The sequence below is a fragment of the Lucilia cuprina genome, chromosome 3 (assembly GCF_022045245.1).
Source record: "Lucilia cuprina isolate Lc7/37 chromosome 3, ASM2204524v1, whole genome shotgun sequence".
Taxonomy (NCBI): domain Eukaryota; kingdom Metazoa; phylum Arthropoda; class Insecta; order Diptera; family Calliphoridae; genus Lucilia; species Lucilia cuprina.
This window is the reverse complement of record NC_060951.1, coordinates 33,963,290-33,987,227: the sequence shown is the minus strand read 5'-3', so window position 1 is coordinate 33,987,227 and position 23,938 is coordinate 33,963,290. Positions and strand designations below refer to the sequence as shown.

Below are 23,938 nucleotides of genomic sequence, written 5' to 3'. Positions count from 1 at the left end.
TCTATAGTCTAGTCTATAGTCTAGTCTATAGTCTAGTCTATAGTCTAGTCTATAGTCTAGTCTATAGTCTAGTCTATAGTCTAGTCTACAGTCTAGTCTATTGTCTATAGTCTAGTATATAGTTTAGTCTAGAGAATAATCACTAATTTATTCTATAGTCTTATCTAGTCTGTAGTATTGTCTATAGTCGAGACTATAGGATACTCTATAGTCGAGACAATAGGGTAGTTTATAGTGTAATCTAAACCCTCGACTATAGTACAGTCTATATTTATGAAAATAGACTGTACTATATATGAAAATATAGTAAAGAAAAAAACTAAATATCAGTAGTTTGTTTGCATACATGTTTCTAAACAATGTTGCTACACATACACACTTAACAATTATCTTATTGTTTTCTCACCTGATCCATCCCCATATGTATTACTAGCCGGCAATGTTGTTAAACGTCTGGCTTGAAATTTACGTCTTAAAGCTGCTGTTTGTTTCGCTGCAATATCATTATCAGCAGACGATGATGACGTCAATGATGAAGCCAATTTTAAATCATTTGATAATGTTTCCGTTGTTTTTTTCTTTGCTTTAAACGATGTTGCCGCATTCGTATCAGTTGTTATATCAACAGCAGCAGCATTTATGGATGGTGGTCGATTGGTGCGTAAACGTTTAAATTTCGAGGTCGTCGTTATGTATTCATCGTTGATCGTTGAAGATGAGTCTAAGTGAGTTGTTAACGTTGGTGCTGTGGTTTGTTGTTGCTGACTGTTAAGAGCAGCTGCTGCTGAGTTGACTGAGGGAGCAGCAGTAGATGAATTGATTAAACGTCGGCGCACACTTAAAACAGGCCTTCGCGTTACTGTTAAACCGTTGTTGTTAACAGTTGCTGGTGTGCGCAGCTATAGAGAGGATGTATAGAGTTGATCGTTGGAATAAGTTAAATTTAGTTTTGAAAAAATATTGAAAAAAAGAAGAAAATAATTTATAAATTAATTTAAGTTCTTGTTTAAGTTAATTTTGGAAATATTTTTAAAGGATTTTTTTTATATAAAAATAGTTTTTATTTACGTGTGTATTTGTGTGTGTTTTTTAAGATTAAAGTGTTCAAGGATTGTTTTGTATTTGACATTTAAGTGTTTATGTTGTGTGTGTTTAAATTTGTCTGTATTTAACTACTTTTTGCCGCTACTAGATTTGCTAGAGAAAAAGTGCTGAAAACGAAAAATTAAAATTAAAATAAAGATTTTTTAAGTGCTTAGTTTAACAAGTTAAAGTTAGTTTTTTAGTTTTAAGTTTTTTCTTTAATTAAATTATATTAATTTAAGCTAAAGGTGTGCAATTTTTTATGATGCATGAAATTGTTAAATATTTTTAATATTATTGTTTTTATGTTTTAATAAAAAAGTTTTATGATCTTTTGGTGTTTCTGGCTGTTTCATTTAATAGGTGTTAAAAAAGATTAAAAAAAACAAATAAAAATATTACGAAATTTCAACATTTTGAATAGAAAAATAAGATGTAATAACCTAACAAAGCAATAGAAAAAAATTAAGATTTGTAAAGGCTACAAAAAATTTGTATTGTTCGGAAACATTCATCTATAAACATAATAAAATTCTCAACAGAATCGAATTAAATTTTCAAATTTTCTAGTCTATAGTCTAGTCTATAGTGTAGTCTATAGTCTAGTCTATAGTCTAGTCTATAGTCTAGTCTATAGTCTAGTATATAGTCTAGTATATAGTCTAGTCTATAGTCTAGTCTATAGTCTAGTCTATAGTCTAGTCTATAGTCTAGTCTATAGTCTAGTCTATAGTCTAGTCTATAGTCTAGTCTATAGTCTCGTCTATAGTCTAGTCTATAGTATAGTCTCGTCTATAGTATAGTACAGTCTTGTCTATAGTCTAATCTATAGTCTGATATCTGAATCTAGTCTATAGCATAGAATATATTTAGGACTATAGTATAGTCTAGTCTTTAGTCTTGTCTTTAGGCTATCGTATAGTCTAGTGTGGTATATAGTGTAGTCTAGGTTTAACGTTAATTTAATTAATTTCAAGTTTGTTTCTTAAGTCTATTTTTCTTAGTGACAAAGTTTTACATTAATCAAGTTCGTGCCTTAAATCTTTAGTTTTTTAATTATCGTCATCATTCCAAACTAAACAATGAAGAAGAATATTTTGACTACTTTAATATTTTTTTAAAATTTGTATTATAATTTTATTTTTAAAATTATTTCCATTACGTTTTTAAAATTTAACAGGAAACAAAAAGAAAAATTATAATTAATCTAAACTATCACAACAAGTGTAATCAAACACTGTGATAAAAATCATTTATTAAAGGTTTATAGTAATTTAAATAATTTGTTATTGCCACTTATAAGAAATGACTCATTAAAAGCGCATTATAATAGTGAAATATTTTCTAACACTTTTGATTGCTTTGATTTTAACAACTTCTAAAAACAATATAATTTAATTGCTTTTTCTATAAAACTTATTTTATAAAACAATTCTGGTTTACGATTATGAATAATATTTGTAAAATAATGAAATGACTCATTAATCTGGGTTTGTTTTATAAGAAATTTAAATGAATGATGCATTGAAACAGCTTTATAAGATAATTTATGTTTTCATAAGTTTGCTTTAACTAATTAAAGATGTACTCAGTTTTATTTTTGAAACTTTTAAATGGAATCTTTTTTGATTAATATTTTGACCTTGAAGATAAGTTAGTTTGCAATTATATTATAATTTTAAAAATATTACTTATTAAGATAGTATTATTAGTAGGATTCAGACTTGGATTTTTTAATATTTGATAAAGTTGCTTTTTTAGTTTTCTTTTTATAAGATTTTTTTTAATTTAAAAAATATTTTTTTCTATAAATTTTCTTTTAATGGAAATTTTTCTTTTATTAACATTTTTCGAAAAAAATTTTATAGAAAAATTCGACAAAATTATTTTTTTTTTTTTTTATAAATATTTTTCGAATTTAATTTTAATTTTTATAGAAAATTTTCTAAGAATTCTCTTTTCTGAAAAAAAAATTTCGTAAAATTCTGTTTTTCAAGAAAGTTTTTAATTTTTTTTATAAAAAAATTTCGAATATTTCAAAATTTTATAGAGTTTTTAAAAGATTTCTCTTTTTTTGTAAAATATTTCATGATTTTTATTAAAAAATTTCGAATATTTCAAAATTTTATAGAGTTTTTAAAAGATTTCCCTTTTTTAAACGTTTTTGAAAATTGGTCTTTTATAGAAAATTTTCGAAAAATTCAGATTTTTTATAGAAAATTTTTAAATAATTCTCTTCTTTATAGAATATTTTTAAAATAATAAAAAAAAAAATTAAAAAATTTATCTTTTTTATATATAAAGAAAATTTCTAACTTTCGAATTTTTATAAAAAATTTCTAATTTTTTATACAAAATTATAAAAAATTAATAATTTACATAGAAAATTTCCAACTTTTACATAAAATCGCTTCTCTTTTCTCAGAATTTTTTTGGACAAAGTATCTTTATTATAGAAATGCTGTTTAATTGGTAACACACAAATTATAAACAAATTTCAACTTTAAATAAAATTGTAAAAGCATTCAGATAATGCATCGAAATAATTTCAGGTTTATGTCTTAAATCTTTTGTTTTGCCAAACATTTTCATTCTATTCAAAGACATGATTTATCATTTTTATAGTAAAACCAAAAAAATAAAATCATAATTTATTGCCAAAACTGTTAAAACCATTATTAATAGTTTTAAAGTTTTTTTTTAATGAATTGCAAATATTTTTCTATTTAACTATTTAGAGTAGCTAAAGCAAACAAAATAACAGTTGTCTCTCATGAAACTATTTTTTTTTTTTTTGCAAATATAATAAAGATCTATTTATAGTTATATTTATAAAAAGTTATTACGTTTTCAACAAACTAAAAGCACTTTTACTGCAACTTTTAAGAAAACAATTTTTGCATAGTTTCAATTGATGTCAAGTGTAGGTTGATTTTTACAACAATTGTTAAGAGAAAACTATTTTCAATGTCATTGATATTTTATAGTATAAGCAAATTATTTACATTAATTTGCCTTTAATTAATTAACAACAAATTAAAATAATTTCATAAACATTAAACAAATTGCAGTTTAGGTGTTGAAAGAATGTTAATAACTAAAGTTGCGCAACAAAATTCTAAAAGACATGTGCTGAAATTAAACATTTAATAATTTTTTATAACTTTAACGTTTTGCTTATATACTTCTTTCTTAACAAATCTATTTATCCTTCAGTTGTGTGTTTTTTTTTATATTATATTACCTTGTAGTAATTCTTGTTTTATTTCGTAATATTGTTATTTAATATTTTCTTCAAGTGAAGATAATTTTATAACTATTTGTTAATTTAACATTTAAATGTCATCTTTATTTCTATGTTAAATCCTCTTTTATTTTTAATGCCAAAAACACTTGCTTATTTGTGGTTAAACTTTAAACTGGATTTTTTTTTCATTTCAATTAAAGCCCACTGCATTGAACTTGTTTTTAAAAAAGTTATATGTTTTTTTTTATGCAAAGTTGATTGCAACACATTAACCTAAACATGTCACTTTGATTTAAGTGCAATGGAAATATTTTTTAATGAATTATGAATAGATAAAGCAACTTTACTTTAGATTCAAAGATGGTTAACAGATTGTGTAGAAATTTTCAAAAGATTTTATTGTTGTAGAAAATTTTCAAAAACAAAATATTATAAAAAAATTATCCAGTCTGTATAGTGATCTATAGAATAGTCTATATAGTGATCTATAGACCAGTCTATAGAGTGATCTATAGACCAGTCTATAGAGTGATCTATAGACCAGTCTATAAAGTGATCTATAGACCAGTCTATAGAGTGATCTATAGACCAGTCTATAGAGTGATCTATAGACCAGTCTATAGAGTGATCTATAGACCAGTCTATAGAGTGATTTATAGAACAGTCTATAGAGTAATCTATAGACCAGTCTATAGAGTGATCTATAGACAGGCCATAGAGTGATCTATAGACAGGCCATAGAGTGATCTATAGACAGGCCATAGAATGATCTATAGACTAGTCTAAAGAGTGATCTATAGACAAGTCTATAGAGTGATCTATAGACAAGTCTATAGAGTGATCTATAGACTAGTCTATAGAGAGATCTACAGACAAGTCTATAGAGTGATCTATAGACAAGTCTATTGAGTGATCTATAAACAAGTCTATTGAGTCTTCTATAGACCAGTCTATTGATTGATCTTTAGAACAGTTTATTTAGTGATCTATAGAACAATTTATTGAGTGATCTATAGGCCAATCTATAGAGTGATCTTTAGACCAGTCTATAGAGTGATATATAGACCAGTCTATAGTGTGATCTGTAGACCAGTATATATAGTGATCTGCAGACCAGTATATAGGGTGATCTGTAGACCAGTATATAGGGTGATCTATAGACTATTCTATAGTGTGATCTATATACTAGTCTACATAGTAATCTATAGACTAGTCTACAGAGTGATCTACAGACTAGTCTTTAGAGTGATCTATAGACCAGTCTATAGCGTAATCTATAGACCAGTCTATAGAGTAATCTATAGACCAGTCTATAGAGTGATCTATAGGCTAATCTATAGAGTGATCTATAGACTAGTCTATAGAGTGATCTATAGACCAGTCTATAGAGTGATCTTTAGACCAGTCTATAGAGTGATCTTTAGACCAGTGTATATAGTGATCTTTAGACCAGTGTATAGAGTGATATATAGACCAGTCTATAGAGTGATATATAGACTAGTCTATAGAGTGATCTATAGACCAGTCTATAGAGTGATCTTTAGACCAGTCTATAGAGTGATATATAGACCAGTCTATAGAGTGATTTCTATAGAGATCAAATCTATAGATTTGACTGCGTACTACTAGTATTTAACTATTTATTTAGACTTAATTCATTAATCAAATTTTCTTGCATTTAAATGTGTCTAATTAAACACTAATTCGGCATAATTTAATTTTTTTCTTCTCTATTGCAATATGTTTTTATTATTGGAATCACATGTTGTTGACATTGATTTTGCTTACTGTAGCTTTAGTTTGTTTTCATTTTTGAAGTTTTTTTTTATAAATATTTACAAAACATTGCGTAATTTTATATCTTGTTTATAAAACACTGTTGTTTTCATAATAAAAACACACTCACAATATTAATAATCGACTTTTGCGGATGTATGCAATTTGAATTTTTAACGCAAAATTTACAGTTTTCAATTTGAAAACATGATTTTACTCCATGCAAGTCAGCCAAGTTATGCTTTGGTCATTTGTTTGCTGTCTTTTCAAATTGAAATAATGTTTCGAAAATATTGTGTGTATTTTTTTTCCCAGTTTCTAAAAGCAGGGTGATCTCATGTCGAGTGATGTTTTTGTTGTTTATCTTTTGCTGTTGTTGGTTTTTTGCGAAACAATTTAAAGGGGCTTGTCATGTTTTTAAAATATTTATTTAAATACGTAAATAACATTTAAATTAAGAGGAAATAATGATGTGTAATCATGTTTATTTGCTTTAAGATTTTTTTTATTTTGCTAAAAGAGTGGGAAGTTTCAAAATAAATATTTATTCATATAAAAAATAATTTGAAAATTTCCTAAAAAGTTTTCGAATATTTCTAAAAAAGAAATTTTTTTCTATTGCAACTAGAGTTTTCTGAAGAAAAGATAATTTTGTTCGAAAATTTTATATTGAAAACAAAATTTTCTATAGAAAAGAGAGTTTTCAGGTAAAATTTTTATAGAAACGAGAATTTTCTATAGCAGGGCGAGTTCTTTCGAAAAAAAACTTTCGACTAGACTATAGATTAGACTATAAAAGATACTATAGACTACTCTATAGAATAGACTATAGACTAGACTATATATTAGACTATAAAATAGACTATAGACTAGACTACACAATATTCTATATACTAGACTATAGACTAGACTATAGACTAGATATAGACTAGACTATAGGCTAGACTATAGACTAGACTATAGATTAGACTATAGACTAGACCATAGACTAGACTATAGACTAGACTATAGACTAGACTATAGACTAGACTATAGACTAGACTATAGACTAGACTATAGACTAGACTATAGACTAGACTATAGACTAGACTATAGACTAGACTATAGACTAGACTATAGACTAGACTATAGACTAGACTATAGACTAGACTAAAGACTAGACTATAGACTGGACTATAGACTAGACTATAGACTGGACTATAGACTAGACTATAGACTAGACTATAGACTAAACTATAGACTAGACTATAACTAGAATGAAGAATAGTCTAGACTATATAATATACTATATTATAGGCTAGACTATAGACTAAACTACTCGACTATAGACTAGACGATTGACTATAAATAATTTTTTTTATTAAATATTATGTGTGGCATCTTTAAAACCACAAATTTGATTAGAATGCATGACACAGTAAACTATAAAAATCCAACAGTCACAACAACTATATCAGCGGACATCAAAGGAAAAAACAAAAAACTAAATACGAACGATGACTAACGTTCATCCTCTTAAAAGTGATATGAAAAGAAACTTTAGACAAAACAATTTAACAAAACGAGTTTAAAATATTAAATTAAATATACAACTATTAAGTTATATATATACAGTATAGCTCGAAATCTTGACAACTTTCAAAGAGAGTGTTGTCTAAAGATTATATTGGCGAAAATCTATCTCTTTGTTGATAGGTTTGAGTTAATGTTTTATTAAGTATTAGCCAGCCAAACTTGCTTAGGTTTTGAACAATACTGTAGATTTTAAAACTTATCGAATTTATAACTATTTGTCAAAGAAATGAATATCAAAGTGAATAAAATAATATATTGTCATCGTATTCAATGAATCAAAACGTGAGTTGTTTAAGAAAAATTTATTGATGAAATAGTTTTAAATACCAACAAATAAAAATAAATAAACAAGTTTTGAGAAATTTATACCAACAAAAAGAAGTTAAATAATTGTCTTTTAAATTTTGCAAATTGCAGTCTGCGCATTCAAGGAAATATTAAAAGAAAAATGTATTTTACCAAGAATGATTACGAAAGTTTTGTTTTTAGTTTTATTAAACATTTTTTTTAATTTTTCGTAAAACAATTTTTTATTACAAAATCGATTGGGCTGGTATTACTGGTAATTTTTCTTGGCTTCTTCGTTTAAATGGGTCATTTGGTTTTTGGAGACTGCAACTTGCTGTTGGCTTTCTGGTTTTAGCTTTGCGTGCGTAAAACACTAAAACCTCTTGACCAGAGAGGGGAGAGATTGTTCGCCAGAAAAAAAAAACTTTGTTGCTAAAGATGAGCAACCTGTATATTTTCAATTCCATCTTGTTACAGAGAAAAAGGCCAAAATAATTCAAGGCAATCAAAAAAACTATTTAAGTTTTAAACCACAATATAACTCTGGCGTTTGTATCAGCTTATAGCTGGTCATCATATTGCAACATGAATTTTTGTGGTGTCTTTATTTTACACACGATATTACACAATATTAAACTTAATCATTTTTATATCTCTCACTCTTGTCAAATAAAATATTTATAAATATTTGTTGTCTGAAACATCAACGTATTTTGTTTTTGGTTGATATGAACGCATATTTTCATTTATTCATGCTCAACAACTGTCTGTAGTTTATACAGCATTATTATCATCAACATCCACAAGTTATGGATTTACCATAAAAATTTATCAATATAATAAAAAAAAAATACTTAAATAAATAAAATGTTAAGAGAGTGTGCAGTGTATGATGTAATATATTTAAATAAATTGCCACAGCTGCGTTACTGCCCAAATCTTTGAATTTAATGTTGATGATCTTATGATGATCGTAACAAATAAGTTACAATAAAAGAATGACAAGACAATGGAATTTTAAAAGTTTCTTAGGAATTTTAATGATTGTACGTTAGATGAGTTTGATTGGTGACATTTGTAAGTTTGATATTTGTTAAATGAAAAAAAAAAAAAAGATTTGTATGACTTAAAGATCATCTGCAAGATCTTCCCAACAATTTGGGTTCAAAGTAAACTAATCTAAAACTTTGTAATGCAAAACGTAATTAATAAGATTTACTTTCATATATTTTTGAAATTTATAATATTTTGACAAACGTTTATTTGATCTTTTGTCAAAAAAAAGTGATCTTTTGGCAAAGAAATAATCTGACGATCATAAAGTAATCTATTATTTAAAGAGCGAACTTTTAACAAAACCGTGATCATTTGCTTAACGAGAAGTAGTTTATCAACGGAGTGATATTTTCTTAAAATAGTAAGTGATCTTTTGTTAAAAGAGAATTCTTATGCTAAAAGAGTGATCTTTTGTCTCTTAGTAAAAAAGATTTATGTGATTTTCTAGATTCCTAACTACTTGATGGTAAATTGAAAGTTTTTATTATTTTGCCAATAGTTTGATCTCTTGTCAATAAATCTATATTTTGACAAAGAAGTAATAGAAGTAAAATCTGATCATTTGCCAAAAGAGAAGACTTTTCTAAGGCAGTGATTTTTTCTTTTATAAAAAGAGGTTTAAGATCTTTAATCTGAATGACAAACATGATCAATATGATCTATGTACATATATCTTTCAATTTCAAACTTTTGTTTGATCCCCTGTCAAAAAACGACATTTATCCAAAGCGACCATTTGTCCGAAGGCAGATTTTTTTTTGCCAAAAGAAAGAATAATGTTTTTCCTGAAGAATTATAATTTGCCTAGAGGAAAATATTTAAAAAAAAACAGAGATCTTTTATCAATAGAGAGATCTTTTATTTATCAAACAGTCATAATAGTTATCATACAAAATTTTCTATAAAAAAGATTTTAATTTAATTTATTTTCAATATAAACCTAGCCTGTTGGCCATAATCGGTTACAAATTTTGTTTAATGCATATTATATTACGAAAAAGAATTTTTTATAGAAAACTGAATTTTTTCGAAAATTTTCTATAAAAAAAAACATTTATCGAAAATTTTCTATAAAAAGAAAACATTTCTCGACAATTTTTTATAAAAAGAGAAAATTTCTCGACAATTTTCTATAAAAAGAAAACATTTTTCGATAATTTGTCTATAACAAGAGAACATTTTTCGAAAATTTTCTTTAAAAAGATAATTTTCTCGAAAATTTTCTCTAAAACAGATAATGTTCTCGAAAATTTCTATAAAAAGATAATTTTTTCGAAAAATTTCTATGAAAAAAGAATTTTTTCGAAAACTTTCTTTAAAAAAAGATCTTTTTCGAAAACTTTCTTTAAAAGAGATTTTTTTTCCAAAACTTTCTTTAAAAAGAGATTTTTTCCCAAAACTTTCTTTAAAAAGAAAATTTTTTCGAAAACTTTCTTTAAAAAGAGAATTTTTTGAAAACTTTGAGAATATTTCTTGAAACTATTCTATAAAAAGAGAATTCTGTCGAAAATTTTCTATAAAAAGAGAATGTTCTTGAAAATTTTCTATAAAAAGAAAATTTTCTATAAAAAGAGAATTTTGTCGAAAATTTTCTTTAAAAAGAGGATTTTGTCGAAAATTTTCCATAAAAAGAGGATTTTGTCGAAAATTTTCTATTAAAAGAGAATTTTGTTGAAAATTTTCTATAAAAAGAGAATGTTCTAAAAAATTTTCTATAAAAAGATAATGTTCTTGAAAATTTTCTATAAAAATAGAATTTATTTGAAAATTTCCTGTAAAATAGTGAATTTTTGTTCAAAGATTTTCTAAATGAAAATGTTCTCGAAGATTTTCTATTAAAAGTGAATTCTTTCTGTTTTCTATAGAAAAAAATTTAAAATTTTCTGTAAAAATAAAAATTTACCTAAAAATTTCTATAAGACAACATAAGTTTAGAGAAACTTTTAGAAAAAGAGAATTTTCCACGAAAAATTTTCTTTAATTTTTTAAATTTTCTGTAGATAAGAGAATTTTTTTTGAAAATTTTCTAAAAAAAAGAGTATTTTTTCGAAAATTTTCTTTAGAAAAGAAAAGTTTTCTGAAAATTTTCTATAAAAAAAAATTCGAAAACAAATATTTTGTAAAACTTTCTAAAACAAAAGAGAATTTTTCGAAAGTTTTCTACGAAAAGACAAATTTTCCAAAAAACAGAAATTTTACAAAACTTTAAAAAAATTTTTTGAATTATTGAAAAATTGATGACGAAAATTGATGAAATTACTTTAATGTAGCCGAGAATCGCAACTGCAATAATGTAAAATTAATAAAAAATATATTGATAATGAAAAAGTCAAAGGTCAAAATATTTTGTCTTTAAATGATAACAATTTAAAAAAGCATGTAAAAAAACACAAATTAAGTTTAAAATACATACCAGGAGAAAAATTAAAAATAAAGCTAGAAATCTAAAAAAAGCTAAGAAATGAAGAAAATTCTAAAAAATGTATAAAAAGAGAATAGTATTAAAACAACTACATATACATACATATATACAAGGAAAAATATACAAAGAAAAAACTTGGAACAATTGTAAATTTTTCTAATTACAAAAAAATTATATAAAAAAAGTTAAAAATTGGATTTAAAAATAAAAAAAGGGTGTGTGTGTATTTTTTGTTTTGTTTATATATTTATATAACAATTTGTTGTTGTTTTTATTAATATTATTATAATGTAATTGTAATTATAAGGTAATTTGTGTATAAATTATTAAAGTTTTACAACTAAAAAAGAATAAAATAAAATGAGTAAAGTGTAGAAAAAGGTTAAAAAAAGTAAAATCATAAAAAAATTAATAATATAACATAATTAATTAAAATAAATTTTTGTTGATTTTTTTTTCCAGAAAAAAAATATATATAAAAAATAAAGTTTTAAAGAGTTTATAAAATTTTACACAAAACTGATTTTAAGTTTTTAAAATGTGATTTAAATATATATTTTTTAAAGAAATGTATATAGAATTATGGCAAATTGTTGGAGCAACAATGGATTGGTTGATTGGTTGATATTTCTTTAAAATGAACAACAGTTTTCGTGGTTTGTTATATATATAACTAAAGTATTAACACTAGTCGAAAAAAAGCTCTGTTAGATGATTTTGTTTATTTTTTTTATATTTAATTTTCAAACAAAATTACAAAATAAGCACAACAAGCAAACGCAGCCAATTATTTGATTGTTTTCAAATAAAAAAAAAAAAAACAAGAAAATATAAATAAATACAAAATTATATACAATTTATTTCTTTTTTTAGAGGAAATTAAAAGTTATATAGAAAAAATAGAGAAATTAAACAAAAAATTATCAAAAAATTTCATTACAAGTAAGACTAGAGAATGAAGAACAAAAAGAAATATACATAAATAAGTTTATTATCAAAATAAAAAAGCTTAAAAGCTTTATGAAAGAAATTGGCTTAAGCTTAGAAAGTTTACATTATTTAAAACTTTAAGTAGAAACAAAGTTTTATGAAAAAAATTGTGTAGCAAAAGCTTTAAAAGCTTTTTATTAACAACCAAATAAATCAAAAAAAATTAATGCAAACTTTTTCTTTTAAAAGAAATTTCACAAGTTTAAACTTAGAAAAAAAAGCTTTTTTTGTTTAAATGAAAAAACTACATAAAGCTTTTAAGCTTTATTTTTTTTTATAAATTTGTTAAATAAAAACAAAATATTAATCTTATATACTATAACAAAAAGCAGCCGTTTTGTTTAACAATATTGTTTACAGAGCTTTTTTGCTTTAGCTTTTTTTAACCTTAAACCCTATTCCTATTAATTAACTACTTAAACTTTCACTGACTAATTCTGTGTGGGCGGCTGGTGCCGTCGACGTTGTAAAAGTTGTAGTTTGTTTATTTTTAAATTTTCTCGATTTCGATTTACGCGGTTGCTTACGTCGCACCACTGTTGTTTCCGAACTAAAACTAACTGTTTCACTAATTTTACTACCAATAGTGCTACTGGTTGTTGTACCAACACTACCCTCATTTATAGTATAAAGCTCAGTTTGTGTTACTTCTTCTAAATGGTCTAAAGGACTTTTAGGGGTTTCTGTTTTAGTTTCAATATGTTTATCATTATGTGTTAGGGAATTAAGTAGAGGAGCTTTTATAATGGAAGCTAAACGACTGGAGAAAGCTGCATTGGAATCATGTATTTCAGAGTTTTGTTGTGTATGCGTTTCACTGTTAGCATTAAGGATTTGTTGGGTATTGGTATCGGAGTTAATGGGTACGGATACGCTTTCTGTTTCTGTTTTGGTTTGGGTATGTGGTATAATGTTGTTCTCTATTTGTGGTTGTTCTTGCTGTTGTTGTTGTGGCTGTTGTTCATCTTCTTCCACTTCTACGCCATCAACCATTTTTCTCACTTTACTGAGTATAACTTTGTCTAGATTAGCTATGGATATAACAAGGGGTGAGGATTCATTGGATTCAGGACGTAATAAGGGTACTATAGGTCTTACATATTGTGGAAATAGAGCAGCAGCTACTGTAGTAGCTTTTGTTTCCTCCGCGGGGGCTACAGTCGTTGACTCTGTTTGAAGAATCTCGGGTGCCGGTGTAGTAGTAAGAACAGCTGCCGTAGAATACTCCAGATTTTCGAAGAGTTTTTCTATAGGTGTCGAAGAGGAGCTGGAAGATGTTGAGCTTGAAGAACTTGATGCAATATCCGTTTCGCTTTCTTTGCTATTTGGTTCTAAATTGATACGAGCCACATCGAAGGATATGGCTTTGAAAATGTTAAAAGCTTCTGTGCTAGTTTCTGTGGACGCTTTATCGGTTGTGCTTTCTATGCGATAACTATTAGAGCTTTCTGTTGAAGATATTAAATCATCAACTTTGGCACTATCACTGCTGACATCCTGTTTAACAAAAGCCACATCTTCTACGGTATTCAAAACCTTACCTTTACGAGCACTCTCGAAAAGACCTTCCAACGAAATGGTGGATGTTTCAATGGCTTCTCGTATTACTTCGGGCACCAAAGCTTTACCGGAACGCTCTTCAACACTACCATCGGGCAAGGTGTGACGTACCGGTTGCGATGCCCAAGGTACAGTAGGTTCGGTGGGTGTGTAATCGGTTACCGTGCTGCGTCCTTCAATTGTTATATCACTACCATCCACCTGATGCACATATTTAACCACACTGATTTCACCCAACTGTTCGACATGGGGCAAAGATTCCACCTTGTACGTTTGTGAACCCTCAACGGCTACAATAGTATTGGCCTTGGACTTGCGTCTCAATTTCTCTTCCTTAGAGTTAACCTCAACAATACGATTGATTTCCACTACCTTGTGTTTCGGTTTAACTCTTTCGACAATGACACGTGGTACCATTTGAAAGCCTTCATTCAAAGGATTTGGAGTGGTATGTTCGGCATCGGATATGGTAAAGATATGCAATAAAGTGGTACTGGGTGGTGGTGTGGTTGTGAAGCCATCCTGTGAAGAAATTTCATTAAGATTGTTAAGATTGTTACTTAGATTTGCTTCGTCAGTGTTTTGGGTGCCAATAAAGGTGTTACTATCCTGTGTGGTGGTTTGTTCTTGTTCTTGATGTTCTTGTGTATTGGTATTTGAAGTGATAGTGGTGGCATATTCATTTACAGATAATTGATAATTTTCTTCATTATCATCATTATCATTATCATCATTTTCATATTCTGTGTTTGTTTGCTGTTGTGTGTTCTCATTTAGTTTAGCCACTGGTATGTTTAACTTTGGTTTAAGAGTTGTGTGTTTTTTACTATTAATATCGAATATTTTCTTATTACGGGCATTTAATGCCTCAATATTCAAATCTTCGATGAGTGGATTACTGTCATTGCTGAAGTCAACGGTTGCTTCAGTCGTTGGTCCGGTGTATTTGCGTTCGTATGCTCTTGTGTTAGGATTAATAAACGGCGCTGGTTTAGTAGGTATTAGTACAGTAGTACGTTCAAAATCGTTAGCCACAGGTTTAATGGTTAGATTTGGCACTGAAACGCCCAAAGGACGATTAACCACGCGAGGTTTTACCGTCGATCTTGAAGAAACGCCGAAACGATTTGCTCTATTGCTGGGTGTGGTAGTGGTAATTGCTCCCGGTCTATATGGAGTATTAGCAACGCGTGAGGGCGTGAAGGGTTTCTTAATAGTAGGTGTTGTTGTTAGAGCCGGTCTGGCACCGGGAGGTATGCGATTGTCTTTGGGTTTGTAAGTGGGACGATTGGCAATGGATTTGTCAGCATCTTGTGTGCTACCTTCTTCTTCCTCCTCATCTTCGTCCTCGTCCTCGTCCTCCTCTTCATCCTCATCTTCTTCCTCTTGTTCCTCTTCATCTTCATTATCGCCGGAACCTTGTTCTTTAGACAAATTGGAGGGCTTTTTCAAAATAGTTGTTTGTGCTCTATTAAACAAGCCAGGTGGTCTTGCAATGATGGGTTTAACTGTTTGTACCGGTTTAGCCACTACATTTACCTTGGTCTTTTCGACTTCCTCCTCTTCTTCTTCTTCTTCTTCGCCACCTTCATCTTCTTCATCATATTCCTCATAATCTTCACCACTTTGTCCTCCCGCAGAACCCTCTATCTTAAAACGTTCTGTTCCTGGCAATATATTGCCTCTGGGATCTTTTCTTACAAAACCTTCACCGGTATTACGATTGCTGGCATTGAAGGGATGATATCTTCCAAACTTGCGTCTTACATATTTACGTTTTCCCTTAGTTGTGGGTATTCTTATGGTGGTGGTACTTAAAGCACTTAGGGGTGGTTTGGTGGGGACATAAGGTCTTTTGGCTACTAGTTTGCGACGGAATGTGGGTCTTTCACGTGGAGCGGAAGTAGTGGCTTCCTCTACTTCTCCCGAATGTTCTTGTTCTGAGGATAGTGCTTCGTTGCTGACAGCAGTTAATCTAGTTCTAGGTACATAAGGTTTTCTAGTTGTGATAGCTTTACTCGACTCCAATAAATCTCCTTCACCCGAGGATTCTTTTATTTCAGTGGTAGTTTCATTTTCTTCTTCTTCCACACTGTTGGAACGTATTAGTGTCGTACTGGTTTTTTCCGACAAAAGTTTCTTTAGTCTAGAACTTACTACGCCCTGTTCCTCTTCTCCTTGGGCAAGTTTGGTTTGTACCTTTTCACGTATCTTTTGCAAATTCGAACTGTCTTGGGTAGTGGAATCATTTGAATTGTCTTCTACCTTGTAGTTGACCCCTGTAGTATTTTTGGTTTCCAAAAGCTTTTTCAGTTTAAAACTTACAACTCCTTCCTCCTGGTTACCCTTAGCCAAGTCTTGTTTAACCTTGTTGCGCAATTTAAGCAAAGTATCTTCTTTTTCATCAACTTCAGTTTCGGTTTTAGTGGATTTCAAACGATCGCTTAATACTCCCTCGACCTGAGTGCCCTTGGCCAAATCTTGTTTAATCTTATTACGTAGTTTTAATAAAGGATTGTCAGTTTCGTGTTCCTCTTCTTCGTTTTTGACTTTAGAGGCTTTGAAACGATTACTTAATACACCTTCGACTTCGCTGGACTTGGTTAAATCTTGTTTAACCTTGTTACGTAGTTTAAGTAAAGGATCGTCTTTTTCTATTTCCTCTTCTGCGCTAGCCAACTTTGTCGTCTTGAAGCGATTGCTTAAAACTCCCTCTTCTTGGTTACCTTTAGCTAAATCTTGTTTAACTTTATTGCGTAGTTTCAGCAAAGGATCATCAGTTACATCATCCTCAGTGTCCACTTTCGTAGTCTTGAAACGATTACTTAAAACACCCTCTTCTTGGCTACCTTTAGCTAAATCTTGTTTAACTTTATTGCGCAATTTCAGCAAAGGGTCATCAGTTACTTCCTCTTCACTACCAGTTCTTGTGCTCTTAAAGCGTGTACTTAGTACTCCTTCTTCCTGTTGGGCAGCTTGCTCAGTTATGACTTTGTTGCGCAAATTTTGGAAATTCAATACTTTGTTAGCTGTAGTTTCTTTTGATGTTTGGCTTTCTTGTTCCGTTTGAGTGGTAGTTTCTAACTCTGCGATGACAGTAGTATCGTTATCCTCTTTGCTTTCCGTACTACTTTCAGTGTTGGCAGAAGAGTTTTGTTTAGAGTATCTGAAACGATTTGTTGAGGTATAAATGGCAGGTTTGGCCGTTGTTATTGGTTGAGTTTCTTCCTCTGAATCCTCATCTTCTTCATCGTCTTCATCTTCGTCTTCTTCCTTTTCGTCATCATCAACATTCTTCTCGGTTGTTTTTGAACTTTCAGTTGTTGTTGATGACTGCAAACGATTGGCTGTGAATCTATTACGATTGGCGGTGCCAAACAATGAAGTTTTCGTGGTGGTGGCTGTTACGCCACTGGGTATAGTAAACTTATTTCTGCCACGATTTTTTAAGATCTCCGACTTATTGTCGGTCGTTTCTTCATCAACATCTTCCTCTTCCTCACTGCTTTCTTCCTGTTCTTCATCATCGTTGTTATCATTCTTTTTCAAGTTAAATTTAGTATTACGATTGAAACCATATCTGGTAGTGTTTTGTCTTCTCTGCAAGAGAGTAGATGTTGCTACACTAGAACTTTCAATTGCTGCTTCCGTAGTACTCTCCGTAGTTCTATTTAACGGTCTTATTAACTTACGTATTACTTTGCGCAAGCGTTTGGGTGTGGGTTGTGAGGTTTGTGGTGGTATAGCGGTGGTTTGTGTTTCAGTGGTTTCGGTTTCAGTATCTGTTAGTGTTTGAGTTTTAGCTATTTGTGAATCTACTTGATCACTACTAACACTACTAGATTTAACTATATTTTGGGTTTCAGTGTTGCTATTAATTGAATTAGTAGCACTACTAGCATTTGCATTGGCAGACACTACCGGACGTTTTAATTTTATGACTTTAATGCGTCTTTGCAAAGGTGTAGCCGGACGACTAGAAGGACTCTCTGTTGTGGTTGTGGTGATGGGTGCAGTTGTTTCGGGTATATTTGTGCTGGTTTCCCTTTCACTTTCATTATCTTCATTAACAATTACCTGAGCTTTAGCAGCAACTTCTTTAGTGACTTCTTTAACTTCTTTCTTAACTTCTAGGGGTTTTTCAGTGGTGGTGGTGGTTGTTGTAGTAGTTGTTCTACGTTGGAATTGATATTTCTGAAAACGTCGTTTAGAATCATTATCATCGCCCTTATTAGCATTATTATCATTAAAATCATTATCATTGACATTAGACTTATTACTATTACTATCTTCTGCCCTTTCCTCTTCATCATCATAATCTTCTTCATCATCAATATCCTCATTATTATCATTATCTAACTTAACATTATCATCATTTTCTTGATTTTTATGACTAGGTGCCGTGTTAGTATTCGTTTGACTTAAATTAATTTTAATTCTATTTAAATAATTGGCTACGGTGCTATTGCTACGATTAGTACCAAACCTGTTAGTGTTAGTATTTGCTGTTGTTGTTATGGCCACCTCATTAACATCATCCTCTGTTGTTAGTTCAGAGGATTTAGAGGTTTCTGTGTTAGCAGTAGTAACCGTGGTTTGAGTCTTGGCTCTAGCGTTTAGTAAATTTTTAAGTCTATCGTTTACTAGCCCTTGTTGTTCGTTGTCAGTATCCTGAGTTTGTCCTAATCTAACGCGATTGCGTAATGTTAATAATGAGGAACTAGGTTCCTTAGAGGCAAGTTCTTGACTGGCAAGTTGTTCTTGAGTATTATCATCTTCATTGTCAGTAAATTCTTCTTCTGAATCCTCTTCGTCATCCTCACCTTCATCTTCCTCCCCTACCTCGGTTTGTGGTCTTTTAGGTAAAGGTCGTTTGAATTGTGGTCTATTGAAATTGAAAGGTTTTAAGGTCGCTTTAGTTTCTGTTTGACTTTGGGAATTGGAATTGATGCGCTGTTGTCTGTAACCGCCAAATGGACGGCGAGTTGTGGGACTTTTAGCTGTGTTATCATTATCACTTTCTTCTTCCTCGTCTTCTTCATCTTGTTGGTTATTACGATTATACAAATTTCTATTGATATTTAATCTAGATCTTTGTGTAGTTATTGCAGCTTGGGTTCTAGAGTTTAGATTTAATCTCTGACGTTGACTAAATGAACCAAAAGTACGTTTTGTGGTCACTTCTAAGGGTTCTTCGTCTTCTTCGAGTTCTTTTTCGGAGGTTATTTCCGTAGAACTTGGTGGTCTTGTTGTGGTTTTAAATCGATTGAATTTGGCAAAAGTTCGCTTAGTAGTAGATTCAGTTGAGGTTTCCTCATTTTGCTCTTCTTGATCTGTCTCAAAAGTAGATTCGTCGTTTGTTTGAATCTTATTAAGTCGGGTAAAAGTTCTTTTGTTGGTAGCATAATTGGAGCTAGCTTCGTCACTTGATTTCGCTGACGTTTGTAAACCATTAAGTCTATTAAAGTTTCTACGTGTAGTAGAGTCAATTTGTGTTAATTTGGTAGTTGTTGGCTCTTCCTCAACATGTTCAGAACTTTCTTCAGTAGCAGTGATTTTGGTAGTAGTTCTACCAAAAGAAGGTCGCGAACGATTGTTAAATAATGATTTGCTAGTAGTAGTAGATACGTCCTCAGTATCTTCGGTAGATGTTGTAATAGCTTCAGTTGTAGTAGATGTTATTGGAACTGATGTGATCGTACTATGTTCATCATCGTTAACTGTCTCTTCATTGTCTTCAGAGTTATTAACGGTTGTTTCTTCATCCGTAGTAGCTACCGTTGAGTCTTTTTCCGGAGATTCTGGCTTAGAAGAGCTCGATGCTGTAGTTGTTGGTAAGCGTATTCGTTTACGTATAATAATTCTACGCCTTGGAGTAGAGGATTTTTCGATTGCCTTAACAGTGGTGCTTTCTAAATCTTCTTCAACGGTGGTAGATTCAGGGGAGTTATTCAAAAGTTTTTCATGTTCAGTTGAATCTTCTTCCTCATTCTTAATGGTTTCATTTGCACTAGATAAAGATTCGGTGGTTGATATTTCCATTTGATCCGTACGAGTTTCTTCATCATTTTCTAGAGTACTTTCTTCGAGAGAATTCTCAGTTGGAGCTTCCGTTGTGGTTGATCTGAGCAATGTGCCGAATGCTTTCCTTGTTGGGAATGTACGTTTTGTGGAAGATTCATCAGAATCTTCAATATTACTTTCGGTGGTACTTTCATCATTAGATTTTTCAGTAGTAGTGAGACGATTGAAACCACCAAATGTTTTCCTATTAACTAAAGTCAGTTTGGTAGTGACTTTTGGAGTTGCAGATTCTTCTTCCGAATCTTCTTCTATTACAGCTTCAGTAGATGTAGAAGTTTTAGAACGATTGAAACCACCAAAAGGTCGTCGTGTTGGCAAAGTACGTTTTGTTGTAATATCTTCATTTGTCGAACTCTTCTCCTTAGAATGTACATTTTCTTCATCCGAATCTTCTTCAGTTATAGTCTGAGTAGTTGTAACAGTTTTAGATCGATTAAAACCACCGAATGTTCGTCGTGTTGGCAAAGTACGTTTTGTAGCAACTTCAACTGTTGTAGATTCATCTTCTCTTTCGCTTTCGACAGTACTATCAAATTCTTCATCAACTGTTTCGATAGTGGAAGTTCTTAATTTATTAATACCAAAGGAACGATTTCTTTGTATAGCAAATGGTCTTCTTGTAGGCAAAACACGTTTTGTAGAAACTTCTTCAGTTATTGAACTTTCCTCTTTATTCTCAGTAGTTTCTTCTTCGACTGGAGCTTCAGTAGTTGTTGGTCGTTTAAAACCTCCAAAAGTTCTTCTGGTGGGTACAACGCGATTTGAAGAAATTCCTTTCTTGGCAGAACTATCTTCATTATTTTCAACAGTACTGTCCGTATCTTCCAGTGGAATTTCAGTTGTGGTAGAAGGCGGACGTTTAAAACCTCCAAATGGTCTTCTGGCGGCCAATGATTGTTTGGGCGAAATTGTTTTTGTCTCTAATGTACTTTCAACTTCTTCAGCTGTAGCTTCGGTGGTAAGAGTTCTGGCTCGATTTAGACCACCAAATGGTCTTCTTGTGGCCAATGTACGTTTTGTGGAAACTTCGTCAGTGCTCTCCTCATCATTTTCTTCTGTACTCTGTGTAACTTGGACTGTAGCTTCGGTAGATGTTTGCCGAGGAAAACCACTAAATGGTCTTCTTGTAGGCAAAGTACGTTTTGTTGAAACATCTTCGTATGTCGAACTCTCCTCCTTAGTTGCTATAGTACTCTCGATTTCTTCGCTTGCAGCTTCAGTGGCTGTTGGCCGAGTAAAACCACTAAGTGGTCGTCTTGTTGTCAAAGTATTCTTTTTTGTGGAAACTTCTTCATTTGTGAAACTCTCAGTGCTATCCGTTTCCTTAAGAACTTTTTCAGTGGTTGGAGATTCAGTTGATGTTTTGTCTAATAAATTATGTTCTGTGGAATCTCCCTCAGAAATTTCTTCGATAGTATTCTCCGTAATAGTAGTATCTTCCTTATCATTAGTTTCAGTATTTTCTTGTGCCTCATCTTTTTCCTCAGTAGATCTAGCTGTTGTGAAAACTTCTTCAGTTGTAGAACTATCATTATTATTTTCCGTGGTAGTTTCTGCTCCTTCAATAGTAGCTTCGGTAGTTTCAGATACCTCCTCACCTTCATCATTCACTTCCGTATTCATTTCTACCTCAACTGGAGTTTCCGTAGTTGTTGTTGACAAATTTTGCTCTGTGGAAACTTCTTCATATTCAGAAATTTCTTCAATATCCTCCATCTTTACTGTGCTGGCTGTTTCTTCAACCGTAGCTTCAGTAGTTGTTGGACGACTTAATCCACCAAACGGTTTTCTTGTGGGTAAAGTACGTCTAGTGGAAACTTCTTCATTTTCAGAATTGGTATCGCCATTATTTTCTACTGTGCTCTCGATTTCTTCAATTGTAGATTCAGTAGTTGTTGGTCGGGTAAAACCACCAAATGGTTTTCTTGTGGGCAAGGTACGTTTTGTGGAAACAACTTCATTTTCTATTGTGCTTTCGGGTTCTTCAGTTGCAGCTTCAGTAGTTGTTGGACGCTTAAAACCACCAAATGGTCTTCTTGAGGGTAAAGTACGTGTTGTAGAGACTTCCTGATTTGGGGAGTTGTCATCCTCATCATTTGTTACTGTACTCTCGCTTTCTTCAGTTGTAGCTTCAGTAGTCTTAGGACGATTAAAACCTCCAAATTTCCTTCTTGTTAACAGAGTACGTTTGCTAGAAGCTTCTACTTTTGCAGTAGTTTGACTTTCGTTTTCCAATCTACTATCAATTTCTTCAGTTGCCGATTCGGTAGTTGTGGTTTTAAGACGCTGAGAACCAAATGAACGTCCAGCTTGTGCAAACGGCCGTCTATTTAAAGAATTTCGTTTTGTAGTAATTTCTTCATCTTCTTCCTCATCTGTTGGCACTTCGGTTGTGGTAATGACCCTTAATCTTGTAACGCCGCCAAATGAACGTCGGGTGGGAAGTGCTTTAGCTGCAGCACCAAAACTTCGACGAGTTGAAGTTTCTATTTTCTGTGGAGTTTCATCTTCTTGTTCCTCCTCATCGACATCATTGCTTTGTGGTGTTGTTGTGCCATAACGTATTAGACGATTGAAAGAACGTTCAGTAGTTGGATCAGAGGTCAAGGGAGTTTCGGTTGTTTTTCTGGTGGGCAAAACTCTTGAGCGATTTGCTAATAATGAATTTTTCCGGGCACTGGCAATGTTTGTTTCAGTATTTTCTTCAATTTCATCCAATTTATTGCTTTCATCTAAATCATCATCGGTGCTTTTAATAGTGGTTGTTCTGAAGCGATTTAGATTATTAAGACCACGTTGTCGGTTAGCCAATAAAACACTTTTACGTGTAGCTGTTTCCGTAGTTGGTACTTCTGAGAAAGTTTCTTCATCTTCCTCCGTTTCCGTATCTTCCTCCTCTAAGCTTTTGGCTGTTGTTGTGCGTAAACGCTTCAGCTCCGTAAAAGATCTCCTGGTGGTTGAATCTATATTGATGTTTTTATCATTAATTGGTTTGTTTGTTGTTGATTTAATTAAGGGACGATTTATTCTAGTAAATGTTTTACTGGTTACTTTTTCCGTTAACGATTCAGTTTCAAAATCCCTAGTAGATTCTTCGGGAATCGAGCTTGAAGTTGTAGAAATTTCTGTAGTTAATTCTTCTACTTCCTGGGGAGCTGCTGTAGTAACTCGTATACGTTTTTTAATAAGAACTTTTTTAGGATTTGATGTAACTGTAGTTGTTTCCTCAGATTCCGTAATATCTTCACTACTAACATTCTCATCTTCCTCTGTTTGGAGTTTTTCGGTAGTGATATCAATTTCTACATTTTTCATTGTAGAAATTTCAGTTCCAAAATCAGCATCTTCCCGAGCTTCATCTATATGTTCAAAAGAAAATGAAGTTTCTTCTTCACCAATTTCATTAGCTGTCGTAATTTCCGGTTTTAAAGTAGTTAAGCGATTTTTAGATGAAGTAGTTTCCTCCTCCTCGCTATCAACATCTTCATTATCAGTTGTCTTTTCCGGCTTAAGTGTAGTGGATCTGAATCGATTTATTTTGGAAGGTAAAGCTGTAGTTTTTAAGGGATTTTGATCTAAGATAGTAATTTTCACATGACGAGCATCAGCCACAGTGTTTTGTGATAATTCTTCATTGTCATTATCGGTTAATTTCGTTGTAAGTTTTGTAAAGGTTTTAAAGGTTTTGCCTTTTCTACCCAGAGCTTCATTCACTTCCAAGGCATTTTTAAGGGATTCTTCATTTAGTTCAGCAGTGTCTATCAATTGATTTCTTTCTCTAACATCACTTTCATCCATCACCTCTTCGGACGATGAGACATATGTGGACCCAAGAGTTTTATCCCCCGGGTGACCTA

At 31.1% G+C, this 23,938-nt stretch overlaps 1 protein-coding gene across 1 annotated transcript in view; it reads right to left on the bottom strand.

Moving 5' to 3' along the window:
- Positions 1-23,938, bottom strand: part of LOC111679975 — a 112,694-nt gene that overhangs the window by 2,874 nt on the left and 85,882 nt on the right. The window contains 2 exon segments of the mRNA XM_046947052.1: positions 407-899; positions 13,536-23,937. Of these exon segments, the coding sequence (XP_046803008.1) occupies positions 407-899; positions 13,536-23,937 (10,895 nt within the window).